This window comes from Dendropsophus ebraccatus, chromosome 4 (assembly GCF_027789765.1).
Source record: "Dendropsophus ebraccatus isolate aDenEbr1 chromosome 4, aDenEbr1.pat, whole genome shotgun sequence".
NCBI lineage: Eukaryota > Metazoa > Chordata > Amphibia > Anura > Hylidae > Dendropsophus > Dendropsophus ebraccatus.
In genome coordinates, this window is record NC_091457.1 from 103,620,399 (window position 1) to 103,643,795 (window position 23,397).

A 23,397-nucleotide genomic window follows, 5' to 3' on the forward strand; every position below is an offset into this window, starting at 1 on the left:
GGGCCATCAAAATGCTTACCTCAATCTCAGATACGTGCGCAGTAATGAGAAGTGAACAAAATGAACTTTACAAAGGACATACACTGCTGCATATCTGTGATCGTAATTGGGTTTGTGATCTGCCGCTTTATTTCTATATAAATAGGCTGATTTGCTGTACAGAGGTCTGGGAAAGCTGTGTGACATCCCCTGCGGGGGCTAAAGGGGTGCATCCATGCAGTATGTTACTGTAGTAGTGAAGCGGATGAGATATTACTAAGTACACTGCACAAAAAATCTGCACAGACGTTTAACTGCAGTAAAGATTTAAATTTTACTGGTTGCTCATTTACATTGTGAATTTCTACAAATTTGTTACAGATTGGAACAGGTACTTCTGCTCAGCGTTTTCAGAAGAAGGCTTTCAGAATCATAAAGCATTGTTGGACACAGGTTGGACATAGCATTGTCTCTAGTTGTATTGGTTTAGCACCAGAGGCTGATGTTTAAGGAGAAAGGCGATTGTTGATGAGTTCTTAAAGTGATATTTTCACCTCCCTTTCTATATATGGAGTTCTCTGCACCTTTCTGAAGCCAACATTCTGTACACTTCATATATACCTGAATAAACCTCTCTTTGTTCAAAACTGCATTTCATCATTGGCGGCCAGTGTGATCTCCCATCTCCCCACCTACATTGGTGCTGTAGTCCCTGTCCCTCTGTGAGGTCATCATAATGGGTCACTCTGGAGACCATAATTCATCCTCTGTGGCACAGGCACAGTCGGGCAGTGACATTGCCGTATCGCTATCTGCTCTTATCCCGCCTGCACCCCAGAAGATGGATCCCAGCCTCCAGAGCAGGTCATTACGATGTCGTCATGGAGCGGGTGGGAAGTGCAGCGCCGATGTAGGTGGGGAGATAGGGCACGACAGCCGTGAAGCCCAGCCTAGATGACACTGTCTGCCAATAATAAAATGCATTTTAGGCAGGAGAGAGAACATAGACATGGTTTATACAAGTAGATATGAAATGTGCAGAATGTAAGCTTCAGAGCGATGCTGAGAACTTAATATATGGAAAGGGGGGGGGGGGTGACAATATCACTTTAAAGAACTTAGATCTGGGATTGCTGCCCCCCTGACGGATCTTTAGTAGTAAAAAAATAAACTCTTCTGAAAAGAAGAAAACTGATTGCCCAAAAATCAACAACTTGATGGATTCAAACCAGCATGGCGTTACTGAGGGCAGATCATGTTAGACTAATATCTGACTTGATTTCTTTGACACAAAAGGGCTGGATGAAGGTGGCTCTGTGGATATCACCTATCTGGACTTCAACAAAGCCTTTGATACAGTTCCCCAAAAAGAGCTAATAAAAATATAGTGAATATTGGACTTAATCCTTGTACAGTTCAGTGGATTTGTGCCAGGCTGAAGTAGAGATAAAGGTGTAAGGCGCAAGGTGTAGTTAGTGATGACTAAAGAAAAGGTTAGTTTAAAATTAAATGCAGTCTTGTGCAATATGACTTTTTGCATCTGCATTATAATGACAGTGTAGTAGTAGTAGGGTGTAGAAGTAGCACAGGAACATATAAGGGGTGTAGTAGTAGTAGTACAGCAACAGATTAGGGGTGTAGTAGCAGCAGAGGAAGCAGTGCAAGACCAGAAACTTTGAATGATCCCCCCCCTCCCCTTTTACAATCTCTGGCAGCGCAAAAGAGAGGGGAACAGGAGCAACTTGGGGCAGCTGTTGGTGATCGGGGCAACTGGGAAGCTGAGGGTGGCTGGGGCAGGAGGGCAGGTGGGGGTGACTGAGGCAGAGGGGCAGACTAGGGGTGACTGAGGCAGAGGGGCAAACTGGGGGTGACTGAGGCAGACTGCAGGTGCCTGGGGCAGATGGCGGTGACTGGGGAAGACTGGGGCAGGAGGGCTCATACCCAGTATACCCCTCCTCCTCCTCTCACCCGGGCACACATGTTCCCCTCCCGGCTGCACACAGAGGTCCCTGATCTCTGGGGGACAAGGCCACAGGGACTGCTGGATAGGGTGATAGTGTAGCTGCAGGTGCTGGAGCTGTAAGTGGGATCGGGGGACACAGTGCAAACCCCCAATCCTGCTGTACAGCTCCAGCACCTGCAGCGAGGCTACCACCTCTGCCCCAATCACCTGACCCCAACTGTCCCTGCAGCCTTCTCCAGAGACCAGGGAACTCCAGGACAGGTCAGTGGCGGCTCTGCTAGTTTCAGCAGCTGGAGGCCGCCCACATCACCGCATCGCACCGCCTGCAATGATTGTTTGTGAAAATCAAATTTACGATTTTCACAAAAAATCTAATCGATTCTCAAATTCTGGGCAAATTGAATTAATCGCCCATCCCTATGAATAGACAGTACAGAGATCTTTGTAGTGATGTTTATATTCCTAAGCCTGTAACCAAGACAAGGGGGCATCTTTTATGTCTAGAGGAAAGAAGGTTTCACCATCAGCACAGACGCGGATTCTTTACTATAAGAGCAATGAGACTGTGGAACTCTCTGCCACGTGATGCTGTTGGCTAATTCATTAAATACGTTTAAGGGAGGTCTGGATGCTTTTCTTGAAAATATAAAATTACAAGTTATGGGCATTAGATTTTATGTGATAGGACGTTGATCCAGGTATTTATTCTAATTGCCATTTTGGAGTCGGGAAGGAATTTTTCTTCCTGTAATGAGGGTTGATGGGGCAACCCTCATAAAGGTTTTTGCCTTCCTCTAGATCAATGCAGTAGGGTTTCTGTAGATTGAACTTGTTGGACGCTTGTATTTCTTCAACCTTTAACTATGCTACTATGTTACACATACACTTATGCTGTATTTATGTATACTTTCTTCAGGTCTGAATACTTACATAAAAACTGTTATATTGTGTCCATGTATTCATATACCATTATCAGGTCTGTACTCACATATACACCTTCATGACAAAGTCCTTCTCATCTCGATGTTCACACAGTGCTGGCAGCACTTCCCCCAGACTCAGCACAGCGCACCCATAAGGTCTCCGGTAATGGATGTGTGGTGGCCCTTTCCGGGAGTCATTTAGAAGCATTCGTCCTAAAATACAGTGAGACGTAAGGTTTTCCTTACATGAGTGAAGATTCTAACATGTCAGACTTGCAGTGCAGTAGTCTCCTACCTATCCTGATGACATGGACGATGAGGTGGAGGTCGCGCTTCACGTCCTTACTGCTCAAATCCTGTTAAAAAGCATAAACAGGTCACACATCACCTAGAGAACACAACCTCACTGACAAGCCCCATGAATCTTCACATACAGTCATGATAGCTGTGAGGAAAATGGAACAGAAAAGTGTGACTTCAAGGGCAGAATGTACTATGCATATCGTGCAGCCTTATATCAGGTAATAAAGTATAAAGTACTATTATTCAAATTGTAAAAAAAAATATATTATGAACATATTTAAAATAAAAAATATCAGAAATCTGAAGTAATGTAGGAATCTTATGACTCCTGACAGCTGCTTCCAGCCTGTGTGGTTTCATAGGATTCTGGGGGGCACAGAAAGCCCTGTGTATTGCAGATACAAGTACATAATGTGTCTATATATCACGTACAGTGAATAAAGCGCAGAGTCGCTCCAGTTTCTCTGGATTCCTGGGGCCTCCATTCTTGTTCAGTCGAACCATGAACCTCTCACTAAGAGGGGAGAAAAGTCAGGAAACAAAATAGGAGATTCTTATAGATGGTGGCAGACACAGGCACCGGGCAGGGCTCCATGGATCACAGGGGCAAACAGTAGCAGAGTGAATAGAGTTTATGGGCTGTGAATCACCTGATCTGCCGAGCTTCTCGCATGTCGTATAGTGAGAAGAAGAGATCTACATCTTCCCCGATGTTGCTGTGTGTAAAGCTCTTCAGATTGAGGAGCAGGTGGTGAGGGACCGGGGCACGAGGTTCCTTGTGTCTCTGCCTGAGGGTATCCGCCTGTGACAGCAAATTGGATCATTAGTCTGGATCCCAATTCTGCATTTGTCCTGCCAATCATTCCAATGCCACCCATAATTCTCCAATATGACCCCAACTGTTCTCCTAAGGATATAGGGTGACATACAGATAATAAGTAACTTCACCGCTAAGACTATGAAGAGCTTAGGGTCAGTCAGTTTGAAGGTCAAACACTAGTGATCTAGAACCTAAATCTTCTGCTACCCTAATTTCAGACACCTGATCCACATTAGTAAATACTGTACATATAGCAAATGCGCCATATTATCATAATCCTCAGTTTGCCCTGGAGGCCTAAAGATCATACCTATCCTAATGAAAATCACTATTTAGTTTGCATGAAATCCCTGAGAGTCTCCAGCTATACTATGTTTAATACAGATGAATAAAGAAGGTCTAAAATCAACAGTAATAAACAATAGACATGGAGACTCTCTGGATCTGCATGCAAACCAAAAATGAATCTGTTATTAGGAAAAGTGTGTTCTATAATATAGATGTATATATTGATTATTGCTTAGCTGTCCCGAAGTCCTGAATCTGCCTTGTTCTACAGCGATATTGTGTTGGGGGCAATATCAGCATATAACAACACAGAACTGCCAGGAAAGGTAAAATGCAACCCATGGAGCTGTCATTATGATGGTTACTAGAGACCTTTTAACATATTCAGTGATTATGCATTGTTCTAAACCTGACACACACTAATCCTTTTGTCTACATCATTCCACTTTGGATTGGGGAGACTCCCCTCTCTGTTGCCCCATTTCTTGCAGTCCCCCTCCTACCTGGTTTGTGCTCTGCTGAACACTGTGTCGACTTGACAGATGCTGCAGAGAAAATAATACATTGTCAGAACTGCACACTTCACTGCCAATCCCAGAAAAAAGTGCGAGAATACAAGCAAAGAGCTAAGAAGCCTGACATCACACAACTGTAGCAATTGTATAAAGCTGGACTGAGGACTCAACCACTTTTACATACAGTAGCATGCTTGTTTATCGATGTAAGATATTTCTAATACATGTGGATGGGGAGTTCAAAACCCTATTCAAGTGTATTGCTCTGGAATATTAATATCGTTTGATTTGATCCAAAGAAGGATTTTTGGGTAAATCCTGGCAGGACTCCAAGGAGAGACAGTGAGAGTCCTGATTACTCAGGAGGTTGCCGATCAGTAGGTGTGGGCAGGGTAAGCAGGACTCTCACTGTCTCTCCTAGAAGTTCTGCCAAGATCAACTTCTATGCCCTCCTAGTCTCGAAATTAAAACATTTCAAAGTTTTGATTGGTCATGAGCTGGATTCTGAGACATCTACCAATCTCTAGAACAAACAGGAAGAAGCTCTCAGCTGAGTACAGCTCTCCCTGTCTCTCCTCACTGCTTAAGATTTTCTATAGAATCCCTCTCCTGCATCAAGGAGAGAAGCACTTTTCCCCGCTCGTTCTGGTGATGGGTGGGTGTCTTAGAAGACTCCAACTGATCAAAACTTTTGACGTCTCAGCTGACCACTGTTTTACTATCTTGATTAAAGGTAAGAATTTTATGTGTCTCACCATCTTGTATAAGTCAGAGACGCTGATGTGGTCAGAATCTACAGCTTCAAACTCTTTGCGGGGAACTAAGTCCAAACCCAGGTGTCTGGAAACAGAGAAAAGAGAAGAATGGGATCAGAGTAAAGAAGGGGCAGAACTGGTCCAACTAATTCACCACATACCACGCCCCACCATGCCCCTCTAAGACTATATAATCTGAATTAATACTCACTCATTGCCCCAGTCGAGACGCACGGTCAGATGTCTCTTGACTTCTCGAACCTGATCCTGGGTAAGGTGACCTGACAACAACTGCCTGCGCAGGTCAATCACTTCGTTCATTACATGCCGCAACTTGTAGAAGAGGTCGACTTTGTGCTTCTACAAGGGAAGAAACATCCAGGATAGAGACGAGAGGAGAGAAAAGAAGCATGGAAGAGAGAAGAAAGAACAAGGATTAATCATTTTATTGTCTGCAGTGATATTTGGCAAGTAGTTTTCAGAGTCCACAGAACAGGATCAGGCAAAGTATAAGATCTTCTCTAGACAGATATAAATGACATGGGATACACCTATAGATTCTGAATTCTACGGTAAAGAAACAGTAGCCAAAAAGAAAAGGGGATCCCCGAATGGTCCCTACTATTCAAAATAAACACCTATAAACCCATCCGGTACTAATATATAAAAAGATAAGATGAGAATTCACTTATATATACAAAGAACTTTATTGGAAATCATTGCAAATAAAAAAAAGGGGAAGGGGGAAAAAAGGAGAATAAAAACCAAGACCTGGTAGGTGGGAGACCATACAAGAGGACAGGTATATGTTACAAATAAAGTGCAGGTGCGGATGTTATGGCCCTATTCCACGGGCCGTTTTAGAGGAGCAAACGAGCGCTATTAGCGCTCGTTTGCTCCTCGTTCGCCGCTCGCTGCCGCCGCTATTCAACGCGGCTGCAGCGAGCGGGTGAGTGCGGGAGGGGCGGCGGGGAGCTGCGGGGGGGCTGCTCGGAGGATCGCTGATCGTCCGGGCAGCCCATAGGATATAGCAGCGTCTGCTGCCGATGCTCCTATTCAGCGGAGCGACGGCAGCAGATCGCTGCTATATCAGTCGCTTGTTTTTCAACATGTTGAAAAACAAGCGACTGCAACGATCAGCCGACATGAACGATGTCGGCTGATCGTTGCACTCTATTCCACGGAACGATTATCGTCCGTAGCGGTCGATATCGTCCGAAAATGAACGATAATCGTTCCGTGGAATAGGGCCATTAGGTACAGATAACATAGCTCATTGCAGCCAGGTTGTAAACAGTAATATAAAGTGCAAATACTAAAATATATTCCAAACCACAAGCTGTATAGCTGAATCTTAACCAAAATATTAGCAAGTGCACACAAACAAAGTTACCCGGGAGTAAAATTCCCAAAGCCTCAGGCCTCCCACCTCACACTCCTCCAACGTCGTTTCGCTATTGGCTTCTTCTACGTTGGAGAAGTGTGAGGTGGGAGGCCTGAGGCTTTGGGAATTTTACTCCCGGGTAACTTTGTTTGTGTGCACTTGCTAATATTTTGGTTAAGATTCAGCTATACAGCCTGTGGTTTGGAATATATTTTAGTATTTGCACTTTATATTACTGTTTACAACCTGGCTGCAATGAGCTATGTTATCTGTACCTAACATCCGCACCTGCACTTTATTTGTAACATATACCTGTCCTCTTGTATGGTCTCCCACCTCCCAGGTCTTGGTTTTTATTCTCCTTTTTTCCCCTTCCCCTTTTTTTATTTGCAATGATTTCCAATAAAGTTCTTTGTATATATGAAGTGAATACTCATCTCATCTTTTTATATATTAGTACAGGATGGGTTTATAGGTGTTTATTTAGATATAAATGACACTTTGGGGTACATCTATCAAAGTCTGTGCCTAGGAATAACTATGTTTTTTTCAAGTTTGTGTCTTGTGCACAGTGTCGGACTGGGGTACCTTGGCCCACCAGGGAAATTGATTCTTGGGGCCCACCCGACATACACAGACAAAGGCAATGTTCACACTATGGAGGAGACCGGCTGTTCCGTGACTCCGTCCGGGTCACGGAACGGCCGGTCTCAGCCCAGATCATCACGTCCGGTACTTAAGTACCGGCCGGATGATCTTTCCTCCGTGGAGCTCTGATGCGGGCGCATCAGCGCGCGCCCGCATCAGAGCTTCCCATAGCACAGAGTGAAGCAAGCGGCCGGAGCCGCTCGCTTCACTGTGTGAACTGCCAGGTCCTTCTGCGGACCCATAGCAAACAACGCTATGTTCCACGCCGCACATCTACGGCTGTAGTTCTGCGGCGAGAACTACGGCCGTAGATTTACGTAGTGTGAACATAGCCATAATCAGCGGCAAACCTTTCACGTTACTACAGTGACTTTGCATTGAGCTGTGTATGTGAGCAGCAATGCTAGTGCACTGCCAGTCACTTGTACAGTTGTTACTGGTTTATGCAGTTACGGTAAAACAGGATTATTTATGTAGAAACCTAAATGAAATTTCAAGAATATTGCTGCAAAAACATATGAAAAATGTCATGTGTGAACACAGCCTCAGAAGATGAAGGAGAAAATGACCATCTAGTCTTCTCTTCTATTACAATTTCCAGCAGAGGAGACCCACGACGGTTCATTCTAGCCTCACCACAAGCTGTTGGGCTAGAATAAGACTTTTAAGGACCTTCATGAATGGCATATCAGTGGTCATTAAAGCGTTAAAGGGGTTATCCGGTAAAGAAAAAACAATTTTCAACTCTGATGTCAGAAGTTACAGATCAGTAAATTGCTTTACTTGGTGTATTCTCTCCAGTCTGACACAGTGAGACTGTCCAGAACTGTCTCAGAACAGCAGCAAATTCCCATAGAAAACCTCTCCTGCTCTGGACCGTTCCTGACATGGACAGAGGTGGCAGCAGAGAGCACTGTGTCAGACTAGAGAGAATACACCACTTCCTGTAGGACATACAGCTGCTGATAAGTACTGGAAGACTGGAGATTTTTAGTTAGGACCGGAAGAAGCAGATGGGAGTGCACCAGAGGATTCGGCCCCAATTCACTGAATTGCGGCGGGCGAAAACTGACATGTTCTTTGCGGCGCAGTATGGGATCCCGGCCGAAGCGTATACCATGTGTGTACTCTCCGGCCGGGATCCCATAGCAGTAAAGGCAGTGTCCTACACCGTACAGAGTACAGCCGTTGTTGCAAATGGCAACAACGGCAGTACTTTTACATAGTGTGAATCTAGCCTTATCAAGGTGTGATCTGCCATTGTATACATGTACAAGGAAATGGCAGAGATCACCATAAGGCGCACATGGCGTATTACTGCAGAACAGATTTGTGCCAGTAGCTAAACTTGCTGCTCACCATGGGGGCTACAAGCCCAACACTGCCAGTCACTTTAGTGGTGGTTTATACACCTTGACGCCATCTGCAGCCCTTTCAACACAACCAGGAGACTCGGTACAATCATTCCGCAGGAGAGACAGCACCAAAGTGACTTTATTCACTCCCTCTTGTGCGACTAAAATTAAAACATCACACTAGAGGGTTTGAATAAAGTCACAACATTTTTTTACTACTTCGGTGCTGTCTCTGCTGCTTTTTTTAAAACTCTGTTCAGATGGAGTGCATTATCCTACCTGCGTCTACTGCGGCAGCTGATGCTGCTTATATATTTATTTTTTGAGTCGGTGCAATAATTGAAAAGACGTTCGCCTTTTGGAGGTCCCAGTTGTGCAGGAGATCCGTGAGGCTTAGGCGCCGATCAGCTGATTGAGGATTCTCACATCAAAGATGATAGGAGTTGTAGTAGACGTAACAGTAAGACTTTAATCAATGGATGTTTTGAGGGGAACCTTCTTCGTCAGATCTATTGAGGGTTTTCTACAAAACACATTATCCATTGATTAAAGTCTTACTGTTACGTCTACTACAACTCCTATCATCTTTGATGTGAGAATCCTCAATCAGCTGATCGGCGCCTAAGCCTCACAGATCTCCTGCACAACTGGGACCTCCAAAAGGCGAACGTCTTCTCATCACATACACATACACATACATACATACATACATACATACACATACATACATACATACACATACATACATACATACATACATACATACACACAAAATGACATACTGCAGAGATACACAAACATGCAGACACAACACACCTTACCTATATACATACATCTAATCATACTAACACACACACACACAGGACAGACAGATACAAAAGCATGCAGATTACATATATACAATAAAATATCTATAGAACTACATTACATAATATACACTATATACATGGTAGATGCACACACACACAGGCACATTACATAGATATAACACTTACATGCATAAACACATGACACAGATGTACAAACACACACAGATGACAAAGACAGACAAATATACAGTAAACAAATCTCACATGTACAGCAGGGCAGGAAGCTCCATGGAGTCCTCTGGTCTCCATCTTCACTTCCTCTTCTCCCAGCCAGACCCGGCAGCCTGCAGCCCCTCCCCCTTCCCTTCTGCACCGACAGCACACACAGTGGCAGAAGAGAAGAGATGTCACTGCAGAGGGGAGGGGGATGGAGGGCCCCTCCAGCTACTCCTTCTCTCTGCATCTTCCTGATAACAAGCAGGAAGAGAGCAGTGCCGGGAGCTGGGCCACACTGACTGAGTGCAGGGGGAGGGCCCATGATTAGCTCACCGGGCGGTGCTGATGCCGATCTTTACTCCCCACAGCAGTGTGGGAGCCAGCAGGGGGCCCCCTTGAGCTCCCCATACTAAACGGGATCTAAACAGGAGGCCCCTCTCCGGCTCAGGGGCAGGGCCCAGCAAGAGGGAGGAGGGGGCGGGGCCCACCGGGGAATCCCCCGGCTCCCCGGTGGCCCAGTCCGAGCCTGCTTGTGCACCATACGGCTGGAGAGGGGAAAAGTCATTGCGTGGGGGGAGGTGTGTCCTCAGTGAGCACAAAATTTAGCAATATTAGCCAGATTAGCCAAAAAAGGGTAAAACCCTGCGCCTTTTGATAAATCCAGTAGCGGGAAACCGTGAAAATTTCAAATTAGTGCACAAAAAAATGTCCCTATATCTGTAGATCCAGTCTTCTATAGGGGAAACATAGCAGCATCCTGTCTTTGCTGTCCTGGACATCATGCTGATAGCTCCAACCTACAGAGACTCACGGTAACAAAGCTTCAGTGGTTAGAGCAGGACTAGGTCTGGATAGGTTTTCAGCCCCTGGATGTGCACTAGAACTTTGTGCATGTATTTTTAATGGGGGGGATAGGCTGCTGTCATTCACCATACTTTCCCCCCAAATCATCTGTTAGGGTACAAACCCACTTGACGTATTTGCTGCGTGAATCAGTCTTAAAAATAAGCTGGCAAAACGCAGGTTGGCTTTATACAATTGTTCTGCGTTAAAATACGCAATTGCGTATTTTTGAAGCGTGAAGCTTGTTGTTAGCAAAGCATCAGTTGTTAACAACCTGTGCGAAAAACTCATGTAGCTTCACGCTTCAAAAATACGCAACTGCGTATTTTAACGCAGAACAAGTGTATAAAGCCAACCTGCGTTTTGCCTGCTTATTTTTAAAACTGATTCACGCAGCAAATACGTCAAGTGGGTTTGTACCCTTAGGGCACAATGTAACTGGAAGATTAGGAGTGCAGTTTTCAATGCTAGAGAATACAGCAGAACTCTGATTATCCAAACAGTTAACAGATGATATTTGTCATGCCTCCTAACACTGTGCCATATCACTGTCACTTTCATTGCTAGGCTATGTTCCCACAACAACTTTATGTGAAAAACTTTTGATAAATACGTACATTTTTTTTAATGATCATGATAATTAAAAATGTCCATCTTTATGAAAAGAAAAAGATGTAATGGGAACATAGCCCTTATGTGGAGAGCAACAAGCAGAGTGTGCAGACACTGAAGCTTTACATGACCCTGGAATTACATTACAGGTCCATTCACACATCCAGGATCTGCAGCAGATCTGATGTCACAGACTTGATGCTGCTAATAGCAATCTAACTAAATAACTGAACACAACATCAAATCTGCTGTGGATCCTGTATGTGTGAATGGACCCTCCCAGAGAATTTCACATTAACAACATTTAGGACCGGGTGGGATTTACCAGTCACAAAAAGCCGCTCAGGACCACGCTGACCACCTACTAACTCTTGATCTCTACTTAATCTATAAGTTTCCATCTCCTCTGAGAGTTGCAACTGGGATCCTTCCTAGATGAACCAGTACATTCAGCTAAATGAATTTTCAGCCACATGGCAGAGCTCTAAGCTGCGGTTCATCTTCGTGCTGGTGGTGCTTACATTGACAGCATAAAACATTAATAATATTAATTTCTATCCATAGAACAGATAAGGCATGGAGATGAATCAATCTACAGCTTGCTCATAACAGAAACCACAACGCATTGCTACATCTATTATAACATGGCACTCAACAGCACCCATCAGACATGAGACACTCATAAAGGAGTCTACTGGGATTCCACTGTCTTCAGAATGATAATGGCTAAACTAATCCCTCTATCTCCATTACAGGACCATTCCAGTAAATACCTGAAAGTTAAACAGAACAGCATATATTATACTCAAGAGCTGCACTGACTGTGGTTCTTGATAAATCATACATTGTGGTGTCCCACCATGGGTGTTGTATATGCACCCCAGTAAGTCGTTCACTCAGGTTAAACCAGTGGGAGATGAAGTACCTTGTTTTCCCCACTAGGTGTCAGTACTTTTTTAATGTCTCTTATACACAGATGAGGAGTAATGGGTTAATTGTTTTGTGTCATGTACGCTGACCAGTTGCAGGTGCTCTTTCCTTCTGTCCGCTCCTATCTCCTTTCTCTCTTACACACACTCACCCCCACCACTCACAGGAGGGTTTAGATATAGCCCCTCTAGGAGGAGTTAACCTGGTGGAGGAAGTAGTTCAGTTAAAGTGACTGAACCACCAGGCCCAGGCAGAAGCACTGGAGGCGGGCCGACCCACCCTTAGTGAGAGGAAACCCCAGCCCCTCTATCATAGGGTTCCAATTGATTCTAATGGAGTCACGTCATGGAGGGGCTGGAGTTTCTTCCCACTAAGGGTGGGTCGGCCCGCCTCCAGTGCTTCTGCCTGGGCCTGGTGGTACAGTCACTTTAAGTACTAGTTTTCAGTGGGAGAGGACACAACAAAACCAGTTCCTGCTGAAGTTAGCTCCCAGAGGGACTTTCTTTACACAAGCAACCACTACAGTTATGCAGTGCTAAACTACCCTTATGGGAGAGAAGCCACCTAAGATCACCCTAGCTCACGCCAGGAACCTCTCAAAAATGTGCAGGGCAGACTCCTGAAAAAAGTGGAGCTGACTCAAGTAGGACAAAGCTACTGGAATAGGTCTGTGTATCCTACTGCGCAGTGCAAGACAACTGGGTAACCTTGGGAGCCTGCTACACCCAGATAACCAATGACTGGGGCTCGTGCTATCCACCTTAGATGGGTTCCACGCAACTAGGGGGCAGAAGCCAGTAAGACTTAGACTATACATTAGTATGAGTATCACTTACAGTACTTCTTATACTTACACTTATTAATACACTGCAGTCCCAGCAGAGTACAAAGTCTACATTTGGCAGGGCTACTCTGGAAATTCCTTTCCTCTTTCTTTCCTGCAAAAGCACTTCCTACTTCTACAAAAGCACTTGCTTCTACAATAACTTATTTCTACAAGTACCTACTTCTGAAAGCACTGGCTCTTACTCTGTTGTCAGCAGCTACGTTTAACAAGATGTGCACTACCTGTATTAAGTGTACCGTTCACCTATGACGTTATCCAGTAGAGATGAGCGAAGCGCTCATCGAAGTGAAGCACCTTCGCTGGATCAGTGCTCCGCTCATCACCCTGCCGGGCGTCCCGCACTGCTCCGCTCCATGCCGCACCACTCCGGGTGACAGGAAAATGCTGGATCCATTCCTGGGAAACTGGGAGAAGTTTCCCAGGATTGAATCCTGCTTTTTCACGCATCCTGGGAGGTGTGGCATGGAGCGGAGTGCCAATCAAATGAAGCGATTCACTTTGGTGAGCGCTTCGGCTTATCTATATTATCCAGTAAAGTGTCCTATTTTTTATACTACACGCACGGGACTCTGTCTTTTCTTCCTGCACTCACACACACCACCATGTACCTTGGGTTATATTCCCCCTCACTGTGGGTGGCGGTACCATCATCCCGGGTGGGTCTACTACCACTTCAGGTTGCTATGACAAGTGCCCAAGGGACCCACAACAAGCCTGGAGGTTACTGACCATGAAGAGACATAAACCGGTCACAAAACAGGTATCAACACCATACCTGTGCACTACGACAAACTACATCACAAATACTGGGAGAGTCACCACACATGATATTACTTATCTTCTTCTGACCATGAGCTGTTAATAATAATAATATTGTACTGAGTTTCAGCCTGTATTATACAAAGAGAATTGAAATTGAAAATTGCTCAGTGGCATCACAGCCCCATGATAAAAAATACAGAGGGTAGTGTCCAACTGCTAGGGAAATAGGTGTATCTGCCAAGGTAAACACTTCCTTATACCCTAGAAAGCAGGAAAGAGAACTAAAACATGTACACATGGTGCTCCAGGCTGATAAGTATTGGTAAAGTATTATTGAGACAGAGAAAATATATATTAAAACTTGTATATTACAGGGATAAATACATGCTAAAAAGATGCATTATGACATCGTATTAATAAATAAAAAAGGAAAAATTTTAATTAAAAAGGAAAATATAAAAATTGAAAAAAATGATTGTAAAAGATTATATGCAATACCTAAAAAATGTAATACTTCAAATTATATACATAAGTAATGGCATAGTGGTATTAAAATCATCCGCACAATGCCCTGATGTATGATAATCACAGGCAAGCTAATGGCAGGACGTCAGGACTAAGATGTATTATATTGTAGCCTGACACATGGTAGGTAACTCTTAGCGATATGTTTATAGACAACAGCAGACATCTCCCATAGAAAGAGAAGCGATGAACCTGTCTGAAACAATCATGTGATCAGCCATGTGGAAGAAATCCTTACTACAATATTAATGCGGCCAAAATGTTGTAAATGCCTGCTCATCCCCCTGGCAGCCGGTGCTAGGATCCTGTCGGAAAAGGTGACCCATCTTTCAAAACAATTTAAGAATTAAAATTCTACTGCACCTGTGAGTGAAAATAGTTTATTTGTTGGATCGCCCCTGCAGTGCTGGAGACATCCAGGGCTGTCAGGAATATACGAGGCCTGGATACACAAAGCCTGCTAACAACTCCATACAGATTGAAGTAGGGAGATGTCTGCGCTCATCCTCAGGATGAACGCATCTTGTCAATCAGGCTAAAAGCTCATCTTACATTGTTACCAGCTGTGTGCACAGGACAAAGTCAGTCCCAGCTGTTTAGCTAACAGATGGCTGTCTGGACTAGACAGTGTAGCAAACCCTCAGCTGTGAGTTGTCTTAAAAAGGGAATCTATCGGCTCAAACCACATCCACATGAGTTCAACAATCAATCCCCGCAATATTGCACAGCTAATGGTAAATGCATGGGGATGTGGTTTTGCCTCCACACACATTTAGTTTTGCACATGGATAGAACAGCGCTGATGCAGGGAAGCCGGTGCCGCACCCTTTTCTGAACCACGGTCCGATTCCTGCATATAGCACCACCTTATTCCCAGGCACCAGCCAGGGGTGAAGCACTCCAGTGGGAGGAAATCCCTGCCCCTCTATAATGCAGCTTCATTGATTCTAATGGAGCCACATCATAGAGGGGCGGGGGGTTCCTCCCGCTGGGGGGCGTTTGTAACGGTGGTTACAGATAGTAGATTACACCGGCGACACTGGGGGAGCGAAGATAGGTAAGTATAACATTTATTATATTTACTAATGGTAGCAACGTGTTAAAAATTTGGATAACCCCTTAAAAGAATCCAGGGCGGGCAGGCGTTAGTGGGGACATAATAATGAAGTCATTCTTTTTTGTGCAGGACTCAAAAGCATAGTCTCCCATGCTTTTGATTCCTGCACAAAAGAGTATATGTCCAGGAGATGGACAAAACATAGTCACAAAATGACTATACCTTGTCCACGCCAGGCCCAATGGGGCCATTGCCCTCACAACGAGCTCCATGTTGGGTTAACTTGAGCTAAATTTTTTAAATTTTTTTCATAGATTACCGACTTATAGCTTGGCAGGGGCAAAAATGTGATGTGACCCTAGCCTTATGCTGGTTTCAGACATGGCAGATTTTTGGAAAACTGCACCTACAGTGGCTCCAACAGAAAAGAGAAGTACAAGTCAGTTCTTTATATTTTCCATCCCACGTGAATCCACTCCTGGCAGAAACTGCAGTGGCCCTAACTGCAGATCCTAACATCACAGGACTTTGAGCTAGAGGAGAGGGGCGAGGGTCCATGAGCAGTGACTCTGTGCTGCAGGGGCACTGGGATGGGTAAGTATGACTTCTTTATTATTTTGTAATACACATTTTTTTTTTACCCAAGAAATGTCTACTTTTATTGGTAGGGTCATCTGGCCTTTCACACGCTGCAGATCCAGACTGCATAGTTTGTTGAGTATGGTCTCAAGTTACAATGGTCCAGAAAAGACCACTGTATGTCAAAAATATTGTAACCCGAGGCCCCTGTAACTGAGGGATGATTGTATATACATTTCCCTGGTCTCAAATCAATGCCATATATATGGAATATGTCAGGAAGATTATAGCTGGAAAAAGAAGCAACAAATGATAGGAAATCTTGATGATGAATGCCATGAATTGAGCTCTGAGCAATCATTTCGGGGGTCCTTTTGGCCTCCTGTTCTCAGACACAGTAGGGGTACTGAGCAGAAGGAGGTGAGATGTGAGTGGGCACAGACAGAGAGAAGAGGTTGCGTAGGAAGCGCAGTTTGCTGGGTCTCCATGGAAACGCACAGCACAGGGCCCGGATGCCATCACTCGCACTCCTCCCTTCTAGAAATGGGTTGAAAACGCAGAACTGCAGATGTGCAACTTCAGACTAAGATAATAAATGCAAAGACCCAAGGAGGGAGAACAAACAAAGTCCAAGAATAAGATTTGTAACTACTAAGTAGAACACCATGTTATTAAATGTATCCTACAGAATTGGTGACAAGTATGTAAATAATTCCCCTAGTGTCTAGTACTAATGTAGAATAGTATCATGATTTATAATCTATTTACATCCAGAGCTACAGTCATGGCGACACTTACATCAACACTGACAGACACATTTTAGCCAACATCTTATAACGGGAAGTAGAATACACTGCATCTCCCACAATGCAACACAGCACAACACGTCCACAGCTTCCCAACTACGTAAACAAACAAGTAGGAACTCTCTCCAACAGAGTGTCAGTTTTGGCTCTGCTGATTGGCCGAGAAGATGACCAGAGATAGGTGGATGCTCTACATGTAATATTTAGGGCTATATTCAGGCTCCTCTGGCTTACTCAGAGACCCAATCATAATTAATAGAGATGAGCGAACCGGGTTTGGGTTTCAGTCGATCCGAACCCGATCGTTCGGCATTTGATTAGCTGGGGCTGCTAAACTTGGATAAAGCTCTAAGGTTGTCTGGAAAACATGTATACAGCCAATGACTATATCCATGATTTCCACATAGCCTTAGGGCTTTATCCAACTTCAGCAGCCACCGCTAATCAAATGCCGAACGTTCGGGTTCGGATGGACTCGAGCATGCTCCAGGTTCGCTCATCTCTAATAATTAAGAAGACTGCTACTACTGATAAGACTGCCACATGTGAGACGATCTTCAGTGATCGGTCACAGGCACGTTAATGGAACTAAATCTTCATCATTATACAGTACAATGCAACAATGAAACTTTGAGTCAATTTCTCACTGATATAAAGGGGTTTCAGATCAAATTAAATTAAGAAAGAAGTAGTGAAAGAACCGTAATAAGCAAGAATATGGTACATCAAATGGGAATCAGCTGCTGCTCTGGACAGTTCCTGTCTCCACCAGAGAGCACCGCCAGAAAACACCATTTCCTGCAGGACATACAGCAGTTGATAAGCATGGGAAGACTTGAGATTTTTAAATAAAAGTGAATTACAAATCCATATAACTTTCTGAAACCAGTTGATTTGAAAGATTTTTTTTTTCCGCTGGAAATTCCCTTTTAAAGATCTCTGATGTCAGTAAATGAAACATTCATTGTTTACATCCTGGTGCTAAAACCACACATAGTGCAGCTGAGGGTCCCCAGTCCTTAGCCTCCTGGGGTCCAAACTGATCACATTGTAACCAAGATGGGAGAGAGATTAGTGCTATTGCAAACAGCTGTTCTCATTGCATTTTGTTTCCAGTCATTGGATTGGTCATTTAAGGATCTAGCATCTGTGCAATGAATCTTCTGCAATGGAAAAGGCGAAACATAGGCCTGTGATTCTCCCACACAGTATGAACTGCGTCTCTCTGGTCACTAGTCTGCACACTCTGGAATTTTAAGTCCGATCTGTATCCAGGAGGGTGGCTGCTTCTAGGGCTTCTTGCTTATAAGTATATAAGCAAGAAGCAATATTACATAATTTATTTACCATTAATGCTGACTGAGCAAATTCTATTTAGGATAGAAGGCCTTCCCCTGCATACTATAGGATCCTAAGCGAGAGTGTATTATACCTGGTGTATTATAACCTTTTGTTATTGCGCCTCACCCAGTTACAAATCTGGAGACTAATGCATTTAAATCCTATGAGAGTAGCCAGCAGTGTACACCCCACATGGCCGCCCACCACATGGGGGAGGGGGGCAGCTGAGGATTAGTGCCTAAAAGTCCTGTATCCAGTCCTGGCAGTAGGACAGTAACGGGGAGAGCACACGGATAATATGATGAGGGGATTTACACATTGGGAAGGGTCAGGCTTACTAAGTAGGTGGGGGAGGGACATACGGGAATAATGTCATTGTAAATGACGAAGCCGCTTGGGGGCACCAGTCCCACAGAAACTGGGTCACTGTATTAAGGTCACATCAGCACACGGGCGGCTGAGGATTCTATAGACATACATCATATCAAGAGCGGGAGAGGAGTAATTATACTTGTATTGTCACATTACATGACATGGGATGTAGTCCTGTATGCTTTTCTGGAACAATATTAACACACAGATACTCAGCACACAGTACCACACATGGCTCAGATACAGAAGACTCAGCAGAATGTATCACAAATGATGGATTTAGATACCGCAGCTTAGCAGACACTACCACACTTAATAGGACTCAATAAAGTCCCTCAGGGGAGACAATCACTCGAAAATTAGATACAGAAGCTCGGAAGATAGTATCATATGACAGGATTAGATACAGCTCCTCAAAAGAGTGTATCGTTCATGATAGGATTAGATAAAGTGGCTCTGCAGACAGTACCACACTTGAGAGGATTAAATAAATTCTCTGCGCAGACAGTATCACACAAGAGGATTAGATACAGAAGCCCATCAGACCGCAACACATGACAGGATTAGATACAGCATCTTGGAAAAGTGTATCACACATGATGGGATTAGGTAACATGGCTGTGCAGGAGATATCACACATCATAGGAATAGATGCAGCAGCCCAGCAAGCAGTACCACACCTGATGGGATTAGATTCAATGGTTCAGCAGAGAGTATCACACATGAAAGATTAGATACAGAGACTACTGGTTTGTTTACACAGAGCGATTATCATCCGCATTTAGATAACGATTTTGATAACGATTTCGATAACAATCGCATTTGAGCAATAATCTGCTTGTGTAAACACAGTGAGCGATCAGCTGACCAGAGACCAGCAAGAAATTTTTCAACGTGGTCTGTTAGCATGTTCTCAAATCGTCGCAGGTCTTTATCCTACGACTTTATCCTTAGATGTTTTCACAAAATTATTTAAGCAGCATGGAGGCAAAAATTACTCAAAATTTTTGCATGAATCCCTGGTAAAAATGTGCAACAAATTCACACAAAAATATCTGTTTAAATGCAATGACAAAAATGTCCCTAGGTCTTCAGTTACTAGCTTAGTAAGTATGTGAACATCTACAGAAACACACATTACAGAGAGGCTGCCGGGAGAGGAGGCTACAGGCTGCTGGAAGGTGAGGAGCTGTCACTGTCCTATAATAACATATATTACACAGAGGCTGCAGGGAGAGGAGGCTACAGCTTGCTGGAAGGTGAGGAGATGTCACTGTCGTATAATAACATATATTACACAGAGGCTGCAGGGAGAGGAGGCTACAGGCTGCTGGAAGGTGAGGAGATGTCACTGTCCTATAATAACATATATTACACAGAGGCTGCAGGGAGAGGAGGCTACAGGCTGCTGGAAGGTGAGGAGATGTCACTGTCCTATAATAACATATTACACAGAGGATGCAGGGAGAGGAGGCTACAGGCTGCTGGAAGGTGAGGAGATGTCACTGTCCAATAATAACATATATTACACAGAGGCTGCAGGGAGAGGAGGCTACAGGCTGCTGGAAGGTGAGGAGATGTCACTGTCCTATAATAACATATTACACAGAGGCTGCAGGGAGAGGAGGCTACAGGCTGCTGGAAGGTGAGGAGAGGTCACTGTCCTATAATAACATATATTACACAGAGGCTGCAGGGAGAGGAGGCTACAGGCTGCTGGAAGGTGAGGAGATGTCACTGTCCTATAATAACATATATTACACAGAAGCTGCAATGAGAGGAGTCTAAAGGCTGCTGGAAGTTGAGGAGATGTCACTGTCCTATAACAACATATATTACACAGAGGCTGCAGGGAGAGGAGGCTACAGGCTGCTGGAAGGTGAGGAGCTGTCACTGTCCTATAATAACATATTACACAGAGGCTGCAGGGAAAGGAGGCTACAGGCTGCTGGAAGGTGAGGAGATGTCACTGTCCTATAATAACATATATTACACAAAGGCTGCAGGGAGAGGAGGCTACAGGCTGCTGGAAGGTGAGGAGATGTTACTGTCCTATAATAACACATATTACACAGAGACTGCAGGGAGAGGTGGCTACAGGCTGCTGGAAGGTGAGGCTGCAGGGAGAGGAGGCTACAGGCTGCTGGAAGGTGAGGAGATGTCACTGTCCTATAATAACATATATTACACAGAGGCTGCAGGGAGAGGAGGCTACAGGCTGCTGGAAGGTGAGGAGATGTCACTGTCCTATAATAACATATTACACAGAGGCTGCAGGGAGAGGAGGCTACAGGCTGCTGGAAGGTGAGGAGATGTCACTGTCCTATAATAACATATATTACCAGGGCCGGATTAAGGTTGGTGGAGGCCCTGTGCGACAATTTTGTTGGGGGTCCTCCAATTTTTCCCTCCAAAAATAAACTATACAGATGGCTGCTTACTGTTAAGGACTGTTGAGCACATACCCCTCCTCGTTCCTGGCTGTAAGGCTCAGGTGCAGGTCTTCTCCTTCAGGTCTAAGGAGTGTGCAGGTCTTCTCCTTCAGGCGGGGCACGATGAAATGATGTAGTCGCACAGCCCGCAGGAGACAATGTGCACTGTTCTGCCACACAGGAGAGCCCCAGAGATCAGAGCCTCCTGCATGTGCTTCTCCTGGATGTGGCTAAACTTGTCCCTCCAAAAGAATTAGAGCAAGTTTCTTTTGGAGGGACGAGTTCAGCAATATCCTGGAGAAGCAGGTGAGGGAGCTCTAATCTCTCGGGCTTTCCTGTGTGGCACAGCATGGATGCTGGGCTCCGCGATCGTTAATTCCTCCCCCTCCCGGCCCCTACCTGACCACCAGCCCTATGGCCCCCACCGTTTGGGTTCTGCTGGGGGTTGTTATAGATCCACCAGCCTGAACCCAGAACCCTGCTTCCGGGTTCAGGCTAGTGGGGGCCCCCGTGGGTGGAGGCCCCGGGGCAAGTGCCCCGGGTGCCCTCCCTTTAATCAGGCCCTGTATATTACACAGAGGCTGCAGGAAGAGGAGGCTACAGGCTGCTGGAAGGTGAGGAGATGTCATTGTCCTATAATAACATATATTACACAGAGGCTGCCAGGAGAGGAGGCTACAGGCTGCATAAGGGTGAGGAGATGTCATTGTCCTATAATAACATAAATTACACAGAGGCTGCAGGGAGAGGAGGCTACAGGGTGCTGGAAGGTGAGGAGATGTCACTGTCCTATAATAACATATATTACACAGAGGTTGCAGGGAGAGGAGGGTACAGGCTGCTGGAAGGTGAGGAGATGTCACTGTCCTATAATAACATATTACACAGAGGCTGCAGGGAAAGGAGGCTACAGGCTGCTGGAAGGTGAGGAGATGTCACTGTCCTATAATAACATATATTACACAAAGGCTGCAGGGAGAGGAGGCTACAGGCTGCTGGAAGGTGAGGAGATGTTACTGTCCTATAATAACACATATTACACAGAGACTGCAGGGAGAGGTGGCTACAGGCTGCTGGAAGGTGAGGCTGCAGGGAGAGGAGGCTACAGGCTGCTGGAAGGTGAGGAGATGTCACTGTCCTATAATAACATATATTACACAGAGGCTGCAGGGAGAGGAGGCTACAGGCTGCTGGAAGGTGAGGAGATGTCACTGTCCTATAATAACATATTACACAGAGGCTGCAGGGAGAGGAGGCTACAGGCTGCTGGAAGGTGAGGAGATGTCACTGTCCTATAATAACATATATTACCAGGGCCGGATTAAGGTTGGTGGAGGCCCTGTGCGACAATTTTGTTGGGGGTCCTCCAATTTTTCCCTCCAAAAATAAACTATACAGATGGCTGCTTACTGTTAAGGACTGTTGAGCACATACCCCTCCTCGTTCCTGGCTGTAAGGCTCAGGTGCAGGTCTTCTCCTTCAGGTCTAAGGAGTGTGCAGGTCTTCTCCTTCAGGCGGGGCACGATGAAATGATGTAGTCGCACAGCCCGCAGGAGACAATGTGCACTGTTCTGCCACACAGGAGAGCCCCAGAGATCAGAGCCTCCTGCATGTGCTTCTCCTGGATGTGGCTAAACTTGTCCCTCCAAAAGAATTAGAGCAAGTTTCTTTTGGAGGGACGAGTTCAGCAATATCCTGGAGAAGCAGGTGAGGGAGCTCTAATCTCTCGGGCTTTCCTGTGTGGCACAGCATGGATGCTGGGCTCCGCGATCGTTAATTCCTCCCCCTCCCGGCCCCTACCTGACCACCAGCCCTATGGCCCCCACCGTTTGGGTTCTGCTGGGGGTTGTTATAGATCCACCAGCCTGAACCCAGAACCCTGCTTCCGGGTTCAGGCTAGTGGGGGCCCCCGTGGGTGGAGGCCCCGGGGCAAGTGCCCCGGGTGCCCTCCCTTTAATCAGGCCCTGTATATTACACAGAGGCTGCAGGAAGAGGAGGCTACAGGCTGCTGGAAGGTGAGGAGATGTCATTGTCCTATAATAACATATATTACACAGAGGCTGCCAGGAGAGGAGGCTACAGGCTGCATAAGGGTGAGGAGATGTCATTGTCCTATAATAACATAAATTACACAGAGGCTGCAGGGAGAGGAGGCTACAGGGTGCTGGAAGGTGAGGAGATGTCACTGTCCTATAATAACATATATTACACAGAGGTTGCAGGGAGAGGAGGGTACAGGCTGCTGGAAGGTGAGGAGATGTCACTGTCCTATAATAACATATTACACAGAGGATGCAGGGAGAGGAGGCTACAGGCTGCTGGAAGGTGAGGAG

General features: G+C 45.2%; 1 protein-coding gene across 3 annotated transcripts in view; it reads right to left on the reverse strand.

The window, feature by feature from the left end:
* Positions 1-23,397, reverse strand: part of DOCK3 (dedicator of cytokinesis 3) — a 150,582-nt gene that overhangs the window by 42,580 nt on the left and 84,605 nt on the right. For all 3 annotated transcript variants that reach the window (XM_069966557.1, XM_069966558.1, XM_069966559.1), the window contains 7 exons: positions 5,758-5,906; positions 5,547-5,631; positions 4,780-4,821; positions 3,819-3,970; positions 3,601-3,682; positions 3,161-3,221; positions 2,931-3,078 (listed from right to left, as the gene is read on the reverse strand). In XM_069966557.1, coding sequence (XP_069822658.1) covers positions 2,931-3,078; positions 3,161-3,221; positions 3,601-3,682; positions 3,819-3,970; positions 4,780-4,821; positions 5,547-5,631; positions 5,758-5,906 — 719 coding nt within the window. The remainder of the gene's footprint in view (positions 1-2,930; positions 3,079-3,160; positions 3,222-3,600; positions 3,683-3,818; positions 3,971-4,779; positions 4,822-5,546; positions 5,632-5,757; positions 5,907-23,397) is intronic.